This window comes from Polypterus senegalus, chromosome 1 (genome assembly GCF_016835505.1).
Source record: "Polypterus senegalus isolate Bchr_013 chromosome 1, ASM1683550v1, whole genome shotgun sequence".
NCBI classification, from domain to species: domain Eukaryota; kingdom Metazoa; phylum Chordata; class Cladistia; order Polypteriformes; family Polypteridae; genus Polypterus; species Polypterus senegalus.
In genome coordinates, this window is record NC_053154.1 from 114,508,108 (window position 1) to 114,520,884 (window position 12,777).

The following is a 12,777-nucleotide window of genomic DNA, read 5'->3' on the forward strand; positions in this document are numbered from 1 at the left end:
TACTGTTAAGCATTGAATTGCACTGAGCCTTAGATAGTTAAAACACTGGATTGCACTGATATACACTGAGACTTACATGTAACTACTCCAACAATATAAAATGACAACCTAAAAGCTGATGCCAAGGACCGTGTTGAGGATTTACATAATGAATAATTGGCACGAAGAAGCATAACATAACATAAAACCGAGCAAAACTGAAAGTTACAGGACAAAGATTGCAAAATACCAAAAGGTGTTGGATAACAGAATAATAAACAATGGAACGGCGTAACCTAATGAAAAGTGGACTTGACTGAAAGGTGATTGGACAAAGGTGGGAAAAAACAATTAGATGTTGTCCGATACCATAAGCATTAATGTCAAAGCATCTTATCTAGGTTAAGCTATGTATAAAAATGTCTTTGAGCCCAGGAATTGCATATTTCTCCACAGACACAGCACAGTTTTATTACAAGTTAATATAGTGACTGAAAACAATGGCTCCTGACTATACTTGATTTTCCTTACTTTGGATATTAGTGGTTTGGAATTTTACTCTGCAACACAGTAAGCAGATGAAAATGTCAATATCAATGTTTCTTTTTCTTTTTATAACAAAGTTTTCAGAATTTATCTGTACTAGATAAATACAAAAGCTGTTGAAACTGAGAAATTATTCATATTTGCATACTCAATCAAAATAAAAAAAAAATAAGAAACCAATACATTGTATAAAAATCTCTAACAGAACATTTATAGAAAACATTGGTCATTTATTCTGTGGGAAAAATGAAATGAAATCACTGTGTATTTTACTACTATGGCCAACACGATGGCAAAGCCCATTGCTTCCGTTCCTGGTAAATGGCTTCACTGCAGATTATAAATATACAGTATAAGCAACAGAAAGCAAAATGAGGTGGCCTTATGAATTAAGTTATTTGAAAATATTATGTCCCTATCTCACTATTATGTGCTGTAAAATGAGCAGTAGTTACAGACAAGTTTAAAATCTATAAATAGTTCAGATAAAAAAGAAAATATTATGAATTATAAAATGAAAACACAATACTGTACACCTAACAAGTTATGAGAAAACACTTTCTTTAATCAGCAAAAAACATGAGTACTTTCAGACAACAGTAGGTGACTGTTTTATTTTAGTGGTAGAAAAAAATCTCTCCATCCATTTTTGAACCCACTAACACTATTAAGAGTGTGGGGGGCCACAGTCAATTCCAGGTATATTAGGCAAGAACCAACCTTGCAAAAGCTCACCAGTGAGGTTCTGGGCATACTCAGGCAGACATTAACATAAGGGCAATAAGGACTTACCATCCAACCTAACATGTGTGTCTTTCAGATGTGGATAATATGGTACATCCAGAGAGAAAACTTGCTAGATTCAAGGAGAATATTCAAACTCCATACAGACAATGACAGGGCCAGGATTTAAACCATAATCCCAGTACTTATAGGGAAAAGCTCTGGACAGTACACCAGTGATAGAAAAAATAGTCCAGTAAAAATGTTCTTACCCTCTCTTAGTGCTGTTGTCCAGATAACCTGGTCAGAATCAGCTTCTACTAATGATATTTTAAATGGAGTTGGTTGTTCATAATAAACTTCAAAGTAAGGTTTAATTGCAAGAACCTCTGTCACAAACTGTATTTCCTATTAAAATAAAATATCTACCGTAAGTAACAACAGAAGGCACACAGCAAATCTAGAAAGCCTAGAGAACAGAATGAAGCAATCTTTATTTACCACTTTAGCACTTTATATATATATATATGTGTATATATATATATTTATATATATATTTATGTGTATATATATATATATATATATATATATATATATATATATATATATATATATAGTCACTTTCAAGTTTCTCATTTATTCACTTTCCAAAAACACTTACTTCAGTACCGGTTAATGGAGAGCTGGAGCCTAGCCCTGCAACTTCAAATATAAGGCACAAAAGCAATCTGGGACATGCACCAAAGGCATTACTAGGCACACTTGCTTCCTGCAGGGACAATTTTCAGATGCCAGTCATCCAAGGCTGAGCAGCAGCAGTAAAAACTGCATGGCCAGACAAAATTTAATAAACAAGCTGGTTCTAAAAGACATACTGCTGTCTTACAGAACTTGTTAGTTTAAATAATTCTTTTTACATAATGCATATGTAAAGATGATAAAAATTGTCTATATGTTCTCCTTTCTCATTTTTGTTGTTTAAAAACTGGTTCACTGTGTAATACATCTGGTGTTCATAGATGTGATACTGAGTATGAATATACTATACTGTAAGAGTTAGAAAAACCCTGAATTTTGCAAATTATTTTATGAGTGAGTTCAAAGTACCTTTAAAAGGAAGACAAGCATACTGCATTTGGTTTGAGTAATGTAGGAGAAGCACTTTGGTTTTGGCTGAGAAGAAAGGCAAGTTTGTAAGTAAATTTATTCTGATATGGATGTAGTTTGATTCAACTTCCTAGTTCTCAGATTGCTGACTTCAGATGTGGAACACAAGTCAATGTTTTCTGATTTCCTAATTGGTATAATCCTGTTTCCTCCTTCACTAGTTTAGTTTTTCCAAAACATGTATCCCTCATTTTATAAACTTTTGTTCCTGAAATCCAACTGAAGAGTGGAGTAAGGAGCTAAGAAAACCTGACTTTGTGCAGTTATGGATATTATTCATTTTGACTACCCTGATGGCTGTGCTTGTTTTGTGTAGTCAATGAAGATTGTCACTGTAGTGTCATTTACATCTACTGAGATTTCTTTTCTTACTTTGATTGAGATATGAATAAAATAATTATAAAAGAGATCTTTGAAAAACAGAATTATGGAGCATTCATCATCCATGCTATTTCTCAAATAACTGGGGACATGTTTAACCTATTAAACAGGCTTATAATTTAGTAAAACCTCTGCAAACGTTAGTCACTGGGAAACCTGAAACAAGAGTAATGTGTTTCAGGGAGTTTATTTTCATGGTTTTAAATAGTTCTGCATAAGTCTCAATGAAACCAGTGACTGTGATCACTTGGGCAGAACTTCCCAGAATGGGGACTAATATGTATCAGTACTTCTAGAATTCTTTATGTCATGCTTACTAACCAGTTTCTGTCCTTTTCGCAAGTGTCACCCTCTCACTTTGTGTTGCTAATTACCTCGAAACTCACAGCTGTACTGAATCAGCTGTACCATACTTGAAGAGTTCTGCTGCACTGTAACAGAAGTTTCAGTCCTTGTATGAAGCCTCTCTATGTGAGACCACCAATTATGGACATAGAACAAAGCAGCAGCCTCTCTTTCAACTAGACAAACAGTTTCTCTTCATTTGCTCCTCCTCCTTGTTTAGAGTACATTTGTGTGATTCATACTAAATGCTTTTCTCGTCCCTTTAACCAGGGAAGTAGACATAATGATGACAATCTTTGACTTCATCAAACCACAGTTACAATTACTAGTTTGTCATTTGGAACACTGTCAGTGTGCAGAATTTATTCCTAAATTTACCATTCAACTGGCACTACAAGTTGTAGCACTCACTGAGATCTGGATCCAACTGGAGAATAAAGCAACAGCTTTTCCCAGCTTCAGCTTCTCTTAAACCTGTCATTCTACTGGAAGGGGAGGATTTTGCTATTCTCCAAGAACTACAAATTCAAAACCACGCAACAATGTTACTTTTAGTATCTCCTATTACTGTATACTGTATTAATATATATATTGTTGTTCTCTATCACCCTCCAGGTCTACTAAAGAATTTCCTCGATAAAAAGGACATGCGTCTCTTCTATATCCAAGACGATAGCACTCCACTTTTAATCGTTGGGGTACTGAACATTCACTTGGATAGTCCACCTGCTAAGACTTTCTAGCTCTTCTTTACTCTTTCAATGTGAAGGACAGTCACACCCCACCAACTCACAAAGCTGGTAAACTTCTGGACCTTGTTCTCCCATGGATCTGCAACCCCATAAAGGCAACTATCACTCACTTACAACAGTGTTTTAAAATCATTATGCTGTGGTTTCCCAGGCATGCAGTGCAAATAATAGTGTAGCACACTTTGGTCTAAACCTGAGAGGGAAAAAGTCCTCAGGTGTTCAAGTCCAGAGGAGGACAGAAATACCCGAAGAAGCTTGATTCACTATATAAGTGATCACTATATTGCAGAAATAATGCTTGGTGTACTTTGGACATGTTTCCTGGCTGCTAGAGTCCATCTGCCTGGGAGTGTGGTCACCAGCAATTTTCAAACAGCTAGTGGATAGTGAGCATACGAGTTGCCTCTGAGACAAAGAGGGGTGAGCAAAGGTACAAAGCAGCTAGGAATGGCCCAAAGTGCTCAGTATGTAAGTCCTGTCTCTTTGGACAGTTGAGGACCCATGGCTACATGTGAAGATTCTTCTGCCCATGGCACTGTGAATTTGTATACAGCTCACAAACTGCACTTAGAAAAGCTGGAGGGAAAGCGAGGTGGTCACAGGCCCAGGCTAATTTAGATAAATATTTTTTTTTCTAATTCTCCTTCTCATCTGCCACTACCACTGATAGAGTAAATTTCTACCAGGCCAGGATTAGGAACACCACTGACATTCAATGTTTGTTCTCTGCTTTCACTTCTCTTTTCAAACTTTCACAACCTCCTTGACAGTCAATGACTTTAAAATGTTTTTTCACGAAAAAGTGGTTGCCATTAGTGTACAATTATCGTCACCCCTTACAATTAATTGTCCCCCTCCCAAACAAAGCACACATTCTAGATGCCAAACTAATCCTTCAACACTTGTTAAAGTAAGGAGGGCTGGTAGCAAGTCTCATAGTTTCACTACATGCACACTTTCAGCAACAGAATAACATGGCTATATTTTGCTACATTTGTGAGTACCTTTGATGATCAGAAAAAGAAAATATTTTCCCACTTGTGCCTTTCTTGATGTTAGATTTTGGAAAGCTAGGACATTACAAATGTAGTAAAATGCTCTTCAAACTGAACATTATGAATTACTTTAGGTGGCAAAGGTTGGCATTAATGACTAGACATTTGTAAATTAATACAATCTTTCCCTATGCATAATATAAAGAGGGACAAAAAAATACACTAAGTCAAAATACCAAGTTAAACTACTAAGTAAAATTTCATGGTGATCGATGTTGACAATTTTAGAGTTGCTGACAGTATTTTCGACATGCTTAAAAAAAAAAGCCCTCATGAACTGATTTTCACTGAAGGCATTGATGTGTAAAGGCTGTAATGTTTGTAAGATGCAGTCTTAATCTTCTCATCCTAGAAAAGCTAGACCTCATAAACAGACAATAAAGCTCTTTGGGTGTCATAAACACAACTATAAAAAGAAAAACTTCCTTCCCTGATTCTACAACTGTGGACACTGAAGCCAACTGGTGCCACTTTCAAGACTACTCATACTATTAAAACTTTGAAGTCTTTAAAAAGTTAACAGTACAGGAAAAGGTCAATGGCGAACCACCTGAATGATGCTGTTATAATAACCCACTGTGAGGCTTGAAAGGTGCCTCTTCAGTTCTACCATAATAAAACATTCCTTGGAGGTAAGAATCTTGAGAATGTCATTACCTCTTTATTGCTGAGTAATGAACATCAGAATAGATATAGATCTCTTAATCAAGAGTAGGGTTTTCATGTAGGGAGCCAGAAGCCAGCAAAAACACATACTCCAAGTGTCTCAATATTTTGAAAAATGAGTAGTGTGTTTTATTTTATGAGGTAAAAAGAATGAATGAGAGATTTATGGCACCCCTTAAGTGACATTGGTGAGAAAAATTTTTTTACATGGGTGAAAAAAATGGATCGGTAGGTATTTAACTATTTGGGTGAAAAAAATGGATTGGTAGGTATTTAACTATTTGGGTGAAAAAAATGGATTGGTAGGTATTTAATGCTCCTGTGGTCTGCTGTAGAATATATATGTAACAAATTGTGAGAAAATATGGGCCACATACATATGGGAGAAACAGATCACAAAAGGAGGAGACAGGACCAAAATGTACCAAACTGTCAAAACATACAGGCTTATTTTCCACATCTTCTGTTATTGGTCTGATTATAGAGAAGAACATCCTTTAAAAGTTCAGACTTAGATGGTAAAAATAGAAAAGTTTCTGAAATAGCTTCTGATAAAAAAAAATAATCAACTTACGTTTCAAATTGGGAATTTGTTCAAGATCATGGAATCTTAATGTGTGATCTGTAAAATTTTGGGAAGTTTGGTACAAATACAGCATACTAGTTCAACAATTTGCCTTAAAGAGTGCTTAGTAAACAGATGCATGATTAAATTGTCTTAGATTTTTAATTTTAAAAGATTTTAAGAAAAGATTTGTGAGTTTAAGTTCTAGTAAGAAATCAGACTTAACTATGGCACAGGAGACTAAAATACCTAAGAGATATACACAAGACCCTAGAACGAATACTTAAATTATCTCTGAATTTTCCAAAGGCACAATCCTAGAAAATGTTTAATACCTGAGGTGTTACATCAGCTTCGGGCTCACTGATTAGCTTGTACTTTTTGTTTTCTTCCAATAGTTTCTGACAAACAGGAGGTTTATCAATTTTTATGTATCTTTTGCAAGATGTTCTGCAGTCTTGATATATATCCTAAAAAGAACATAGAACAAATAATTTAGGATATTACTATATCTTTAGAAATATCTATTAAGCAAAGTCACATAATGAACAACACAAACATAAAAAGTGGATAACAACTGAGAGAGGAGGATGAGGGGTTATCTGAAGTACTGCAGTGTTTGTAACGTTACTTAACTCTACAGACGTTAACTGTCAGCAGAATGGCATTTGATGTGAGTAGAATACTACTTTTCATCTTTGTCAGTTCATTGAATGAAGAGAGCATATTAAATTTGGCATGTTAGCTTCCAACTTTAAACACGATATTAATACAACAATACAATCTATATTCATATATAAATGTGTAAGGGTTGTCTGTCTGTCACACAAACACAAACTCACACCTGGCCTTTAAAATTTGATGTTGTTCTCAATCGACAGCTTTTGCTGTGACACACACATGCCAGACAGCTTCAATAACATCATATACGAGCAGCTGTACAGATGAAATGCTTAAGTAAGCACTTTCATAGCCTACGATTACAGACATCTCTTCTCATTTCCTTATGAAACTACTCAATCTCATTCATGCATTTAACCCATCCATCCAACCATACATCATGAAATCTAGGGGGGTTGTTCACCCGGACCTGGCCAATTTCTAATGTACACTGATGTGACAGCAATTCCAGCAAAGCTGAGTCCACGAGAAAACTTTCACTTTAGCTTAGCAAAAACAATCCATGAACTATGCCATTTCTCAGTTAGTCAAATTTATGTAACTGATCCAGCAAACACACGTATCTTTATAATTCCTCATCTCCAACCTTTTAGTACTTGATGACTACAATTCCCATCATGCTCTATGGCAGATGATTTCATCAACCCCCACAAAGTTTCAATATGAGCACCAGCAAAACTGTGATGTCATCTGAGATAGTAGCTTCTATGTATTTTCTTTCCTTAAACTGTTTGTAAAAACAATTTCAATACCTTGCTGGATTACATTTTTTATTTTAGAGTACAACTTTTTCTCTCGTCGTTGGTTATGTTTAGCCAAATTGCATTAAAAAAACACATTTTCCCCTATATTTATTTTCATGTACATAATTTTCAGAAAAATGTGTAAATCCAGAACTGGCTTATGCAGTTATGTCAATCGATACCTATTATGATATTACATTTGATATCATCTATGCAGTGACATTTGCTCCACTGTTATACACTTGTTCAAGTATGCATTTTACTCTACTGTGTATACACACATGACAATAGCTCTGAAATGCACAGCCTTGTCATTTTTACAAAAAGCCTACACTGTTGTCCACCTGCATATCACCATTAACTTACCAATATGAATGAACAACCAGCATTACCTGCTTTTTGAAGTAAGCAAACTACGACGAAAATTATTAAAATAAAAAAAAAGTTATGTGATGGACCTAAGCTACCACTAAACACAGTGGACACTGAATTTTTCTGTAGCTCCTATAGATGCTTTTAAACTTACTGTATAATAAATTAATGTTAATTTTTAGCTTCCATGCCAACTTTTTTGGCCAGTTTCTTACTTTCAATGAATCAGCTTTAAATTGCCTTTATAGGATTAATGAATACAACTACTTGTGAAGCCCTGTGCTAACTCCTTTACACTGTAATAATATACAATTCCTCAGGCTTTTGGTTTAATGTTTCACCACATTATTGCATTGCTTCATCTTTGTGTTTTCCATGCACTTTTCAGTTTTAAAAAAAAAACTTTTGTTTTGGTTTTCCAAATTACAACACCTCTAAGTGCTTTCCCATTCCATTTTATTTGAGGACCACACAAACACATATACAGTATCAAGAACTCCCTCTCTTTGCCTTCCATTACAGCCTCTGTTGATGCTGCCCTAGGACATTTGCCATAAAACAAGCAAAACCTGAGAACAAAATAAGGAAATTATAACTGATAACACAAGAAGAAGAACTCTTGCACTGAAAAACTTTCAATATGACTTTTGCTATAACTCATGTAAATTTATCATTTTCTAATAAATTGGATTCTAAAAATGCAAAAGTAATAGAACTTTCATATTTAATGTATATTTTGATAATACTATCAACTGCACAACATAAGCCTGAATATTTAATTGGACTGTGTGATGAGGATTAGGAAACAAGGATGTGAATGCAGGGATAGGTAAGAAGCAGGCAGAGCAGAACAATACCATTGCAGAAAAACACAACTTAAAGGAATTCTGTCTCTGCAAGAAAAGGTGACTTGTAGGTAATTGTTTCCTATGGATGTGTGCTGTGTGCTCCAATAGAACAACAATAAAAGGCAATAGCATAAGAACGGTGGTTTGAAAGGAAGCAAATTATGCTTCCTAAGTCACTAGAGTACTAGTACTCACCAAGTGGCAGGGATGTCTGATGCTGTCCAAATAGAAGAGAATCCAAGAAAGAAATACTAGAAGTGGCAACATCTTTTTCCGCTTTAGGGTACAAAGCCAAAGAAAGCACAGGCAGTGCTGCATCTTATAGAGTGGGCATGTTGATGATGGTCTATGTGGCCCATTCTTTTCAATGTTACAGAAGGTAAAGAGGTAGTGAGGTCTCTGGATGCCGAAGGGAAATATGACTTGAGAGATTTTATAGAAACACACCCTGATCCTAGTAGTTTTGTGTGAGAACTGAAAGCTAAAGAGATCAAGTGCTCAACTGGTGGCAGGAAAGGAGGCCAGTGTTGGAAAGTGACGGGGTTAAGGAAGTATAGTAGGAAAGCTATTCCATTATACCGGCTAGGCTTACAATAGTGAGTTGACTTGAAATTATCACTTACTTTACTTTAGTACCATAATAATATCAGCTGCATGTCATTTAATTTAATGAGGCTCACAAAAGTAGCATGTAACTACAAGCATACAACATAAGAACAACAGCAAAACTTATTTGCCAACTGTCCCAAAACAACCAATTAAACAAAAAAATATTAAAGCACATTGGTCAAATTATTATAGAAGTCTTTTCAATTCGAGATATTAAGTAATGAGCCTCACTGCTTATAGGTAATTTCTATAACAAATTATGGTAATGTTTGTCTTGAGCAACAAAACATTTTTACCAAACATTAGATGTATAGGTAAATACTGGGCAGGGCCTAAAACATATTATATACATGAATGTTATCCTTGGGAATAGTGATCAGACAGTAATTATTTTCAGTTTATATGTTACGAATAAGAAATCTGATTGATAAAATGTATTGATTTTCTTTAATTTGCTGATAAAATACAACTGTACATATCAATAAAACCTAAAAATACATCTTCATTTAATTAAATGCTTTCATATGGAAAAATATTGAAAGACTGAAAATTTGTCTTAAATTTCTGAAAAAAGTGATTTCTTGAGTTTTAATGCTGCAAAAAGCAAAACAGGATTGATTTATTAATGACCTGAACTTTAGTTTGGCACTTTAGATACCACCTCCACAACATCTAACACATGCTTTCTCCAAGTTAGAAATGCAATATTGCAAAATTAAATTAATCTTTATATTCAGGATTCAGAAAATCTGTTTCATTATTTTATTAAGCAAAGTATATACTGTAATAGTTTACTATCATGTTGGTTAAATAATTTGATTAGTTCTATATGGCAATAAATTATCATAATTGGAAACAAGAACTGTTAACAGTTTTACCTTAGTCCTCGGACTGCCACATTGGGTTCCACCTATGAATTGTACTGGATTTTAAAATCCTTCTTTAAAGTTGTAAATGGTGTAGCCCAAAACCAATTTTCTTACAAAATTTATTGGCATGTATTTCATAAAAAACTTGTTTTTACAGCAAAAAGAGAACTTTTATTGAAAATGTCATTTTATGTTTTTTTAATTAATACTTAATTTATTAGCATCTAAAAATTTTATTTTCACTTTTTCATTATATATTTTTGTGTTGCTCAAAGGCAAAAGAATATGTTTACATGCAATATTATATACATAAAACAAGGAAAGGTGCAATACATTTTAATGGCCACTCTAAGGCTGTTATATTTCTTAAATAATATGAATTTGTTAAAATTTCAATTCGGTCCCATTCAAAGGAGTGACAATTCATAGGAGTGACATAACAAAGGAATGACATAAATACCGTATTAAATTAGTGACATTTACCTACCACACACAACTGAAAGTATGCACACCAAAAAAATCATTGTCGCCTCAAATACCACACACAACTGAAAGTACGGTCGCCAAAAAAATCGTTGTCGCCTCACCTACCACTTGGATGATTGGTTGGATGGTTGTCACTCCTTTGAAATTTATATCTGAGGTTTCACTCCTTTGTTATGTTACTCCTATGAACTGTCACTCCTTCGAAACAGACCCTTTCAATTAAATATTACTGTATTTTATTAACTAATCCAGAATTGTTAATCCTGAATGAGGTGATTCGATGAGATTTTCCTTTAAAGCCCATATGTTCAAAGATAGGCCATTACACTCACAAATGATTCTCATTACATCAAATTAATTTTTATGTACCTCCATCTGGTACCTGATGTGGCATAATTCACATTCATATAGCAAGTACATTTGGTTGATATGTTGTATTAGTCAAAACAGAAAAAAATTATAAATTCCTTTACCTGTATTTCAGAGTTATTATTTGCAGAAAAATGAATGCGAAAGGATGTTGAAGATCCATGCCCCACCACCATATAAATAAGAACAACACCGTGATGTCCTGCTGGCTCTGATGTCTCAGCAATAGGACCCATTGGAGACAGTGAAGTAACATTCCACTTGACATGGGACCCAGAATGGTCATGTGAGGGCTCTATTATGGCTGTACTTTTCTTAAAATGGAGAATTCTCAGCTTCATGTGTGCATCATGATCTACAGATAAATTATTAGAATTTTTAATAATTTCAAAACAAGAAATTATTCATACAACAAGCCTAATAAATACTGTATCATTGTTAGAATATTTCTATAATAACAAAAAAAATGAACAGATGAATGAAGAAGAAAATTATAACCATATATGGAGATTTTACACATATTTAAGTTCATTACTGATATGTTTGTGCACTCAAAATTCAATGGCTGCATAAACATATTTGGACTTGATGCAATCGTTTCAGTAATATACAGTGAGCTAATAATATCCTAAGAATTAAGTTTATTTTGGATGCCACTAAAGAACTGTACAGGAATTTGTAAAGCCTTTTTCTGTTTAGAAAGGTTTTTTTTTGGTTAAGAGTGGAGTTTCATTAGGGGTCAATGCTGGGGCTGCTGCTATTTTTAATATACTGTGACCACTGCCACAGAGGGAAACGGCCGATCTTCAGAAACTCCCTCTTAAATAGTATTTCACTTGGAAACAAACACACTCTTACACCTCCTCAAATGGCTTCAAACATTTAAAAGACCGGGCAGCAGCCATCCTGAGGTCTCACTCTCCTGTCCTCTCTTCCCCTAGGCTCTCTCTGCTCTGATCGCTGCTTCCGAGACACTATACCCCCTTGAAGAGAAAGACTTTGTGTTCTTTTGACCAGGAGTCAGGGCCGAGGTTTCACTTTTGACAGCTGTTGACAGTGTGGCAGGGCCGCTTCTGAAAGAGTTTTGTGTTTGTATCTGCTAGAACTGCAATAAATCATCTGCGCCTTGGAAACTCTTCTGTGCTCTCATGTGCAACTTTGTGACTCAAGTTTAACAATACATAAATTAACTGGATAGGAATATACAGTAAATAACAAGTTGATTAAATTTGCAGAAGATACCAAGCTAGATGGACTGGCAGGTAAGCTAAAATCCATTAATTCATGACAGAAGGACATGAGCAGCATACACTCTTGGGCAAGTTTGTGGCAGATGAAATTTAATGTATGTAAATGTAAAGTGTTACATGCAGGAAATAAAATGTTAGATTTGAATACACAATGGGAGGTCTGAAAACTGAAAGTACATCTTATGAGAAGGATTTAGGAGATGTAGTGGACTCGACATTATCAACTTCAAGACAATGTTCGTGAGCCATTAAGAAGGCTAACAGAATGTTAAGTTATATAGCACAATGTGTAGACTACAAGTCAAAGGAGGTTATGCTCAAGCTTTATAACATACCTCTGAGGCCTAATCTGGAGTACCGTGTATTGTTTT

At 34.8% G+C, this 12,777-nt stretch overlaps 1 protein-coding gene across 1 annotated transcript in view; it reads right to left on the reverse strand.

The window, feature by feature from the left end:
• Nucleotides 1-12,777, reverse strand: part of si:dkeyp-97b10.3 — a 105,278-nt gene that overhangs the window by 19,731 nt on the left and 72,770 nt on the right. Inside the window, exons 7-9 of the mRNA XM_039756540.1 lie at nucleotides 11,261-11,511; nucleotides 6,515-6,649; nucleotides 1,521-1,656 (exon numbers count right to left, since the gene is read on the reverse strand). Coding sequence (XP_039612474.1) covers nucleotides 1,521-1,656; nucleotides 6,515-6,649; nucleotides 11,261-11,511 — 522 coding nt within the window. The remainder of the gene's footprint in view (nucleotides 1-1,520; nucleotides 1,657-6,514; nucleotides 6,650-11,260; nucleotides 11,512-12,777) is intronic.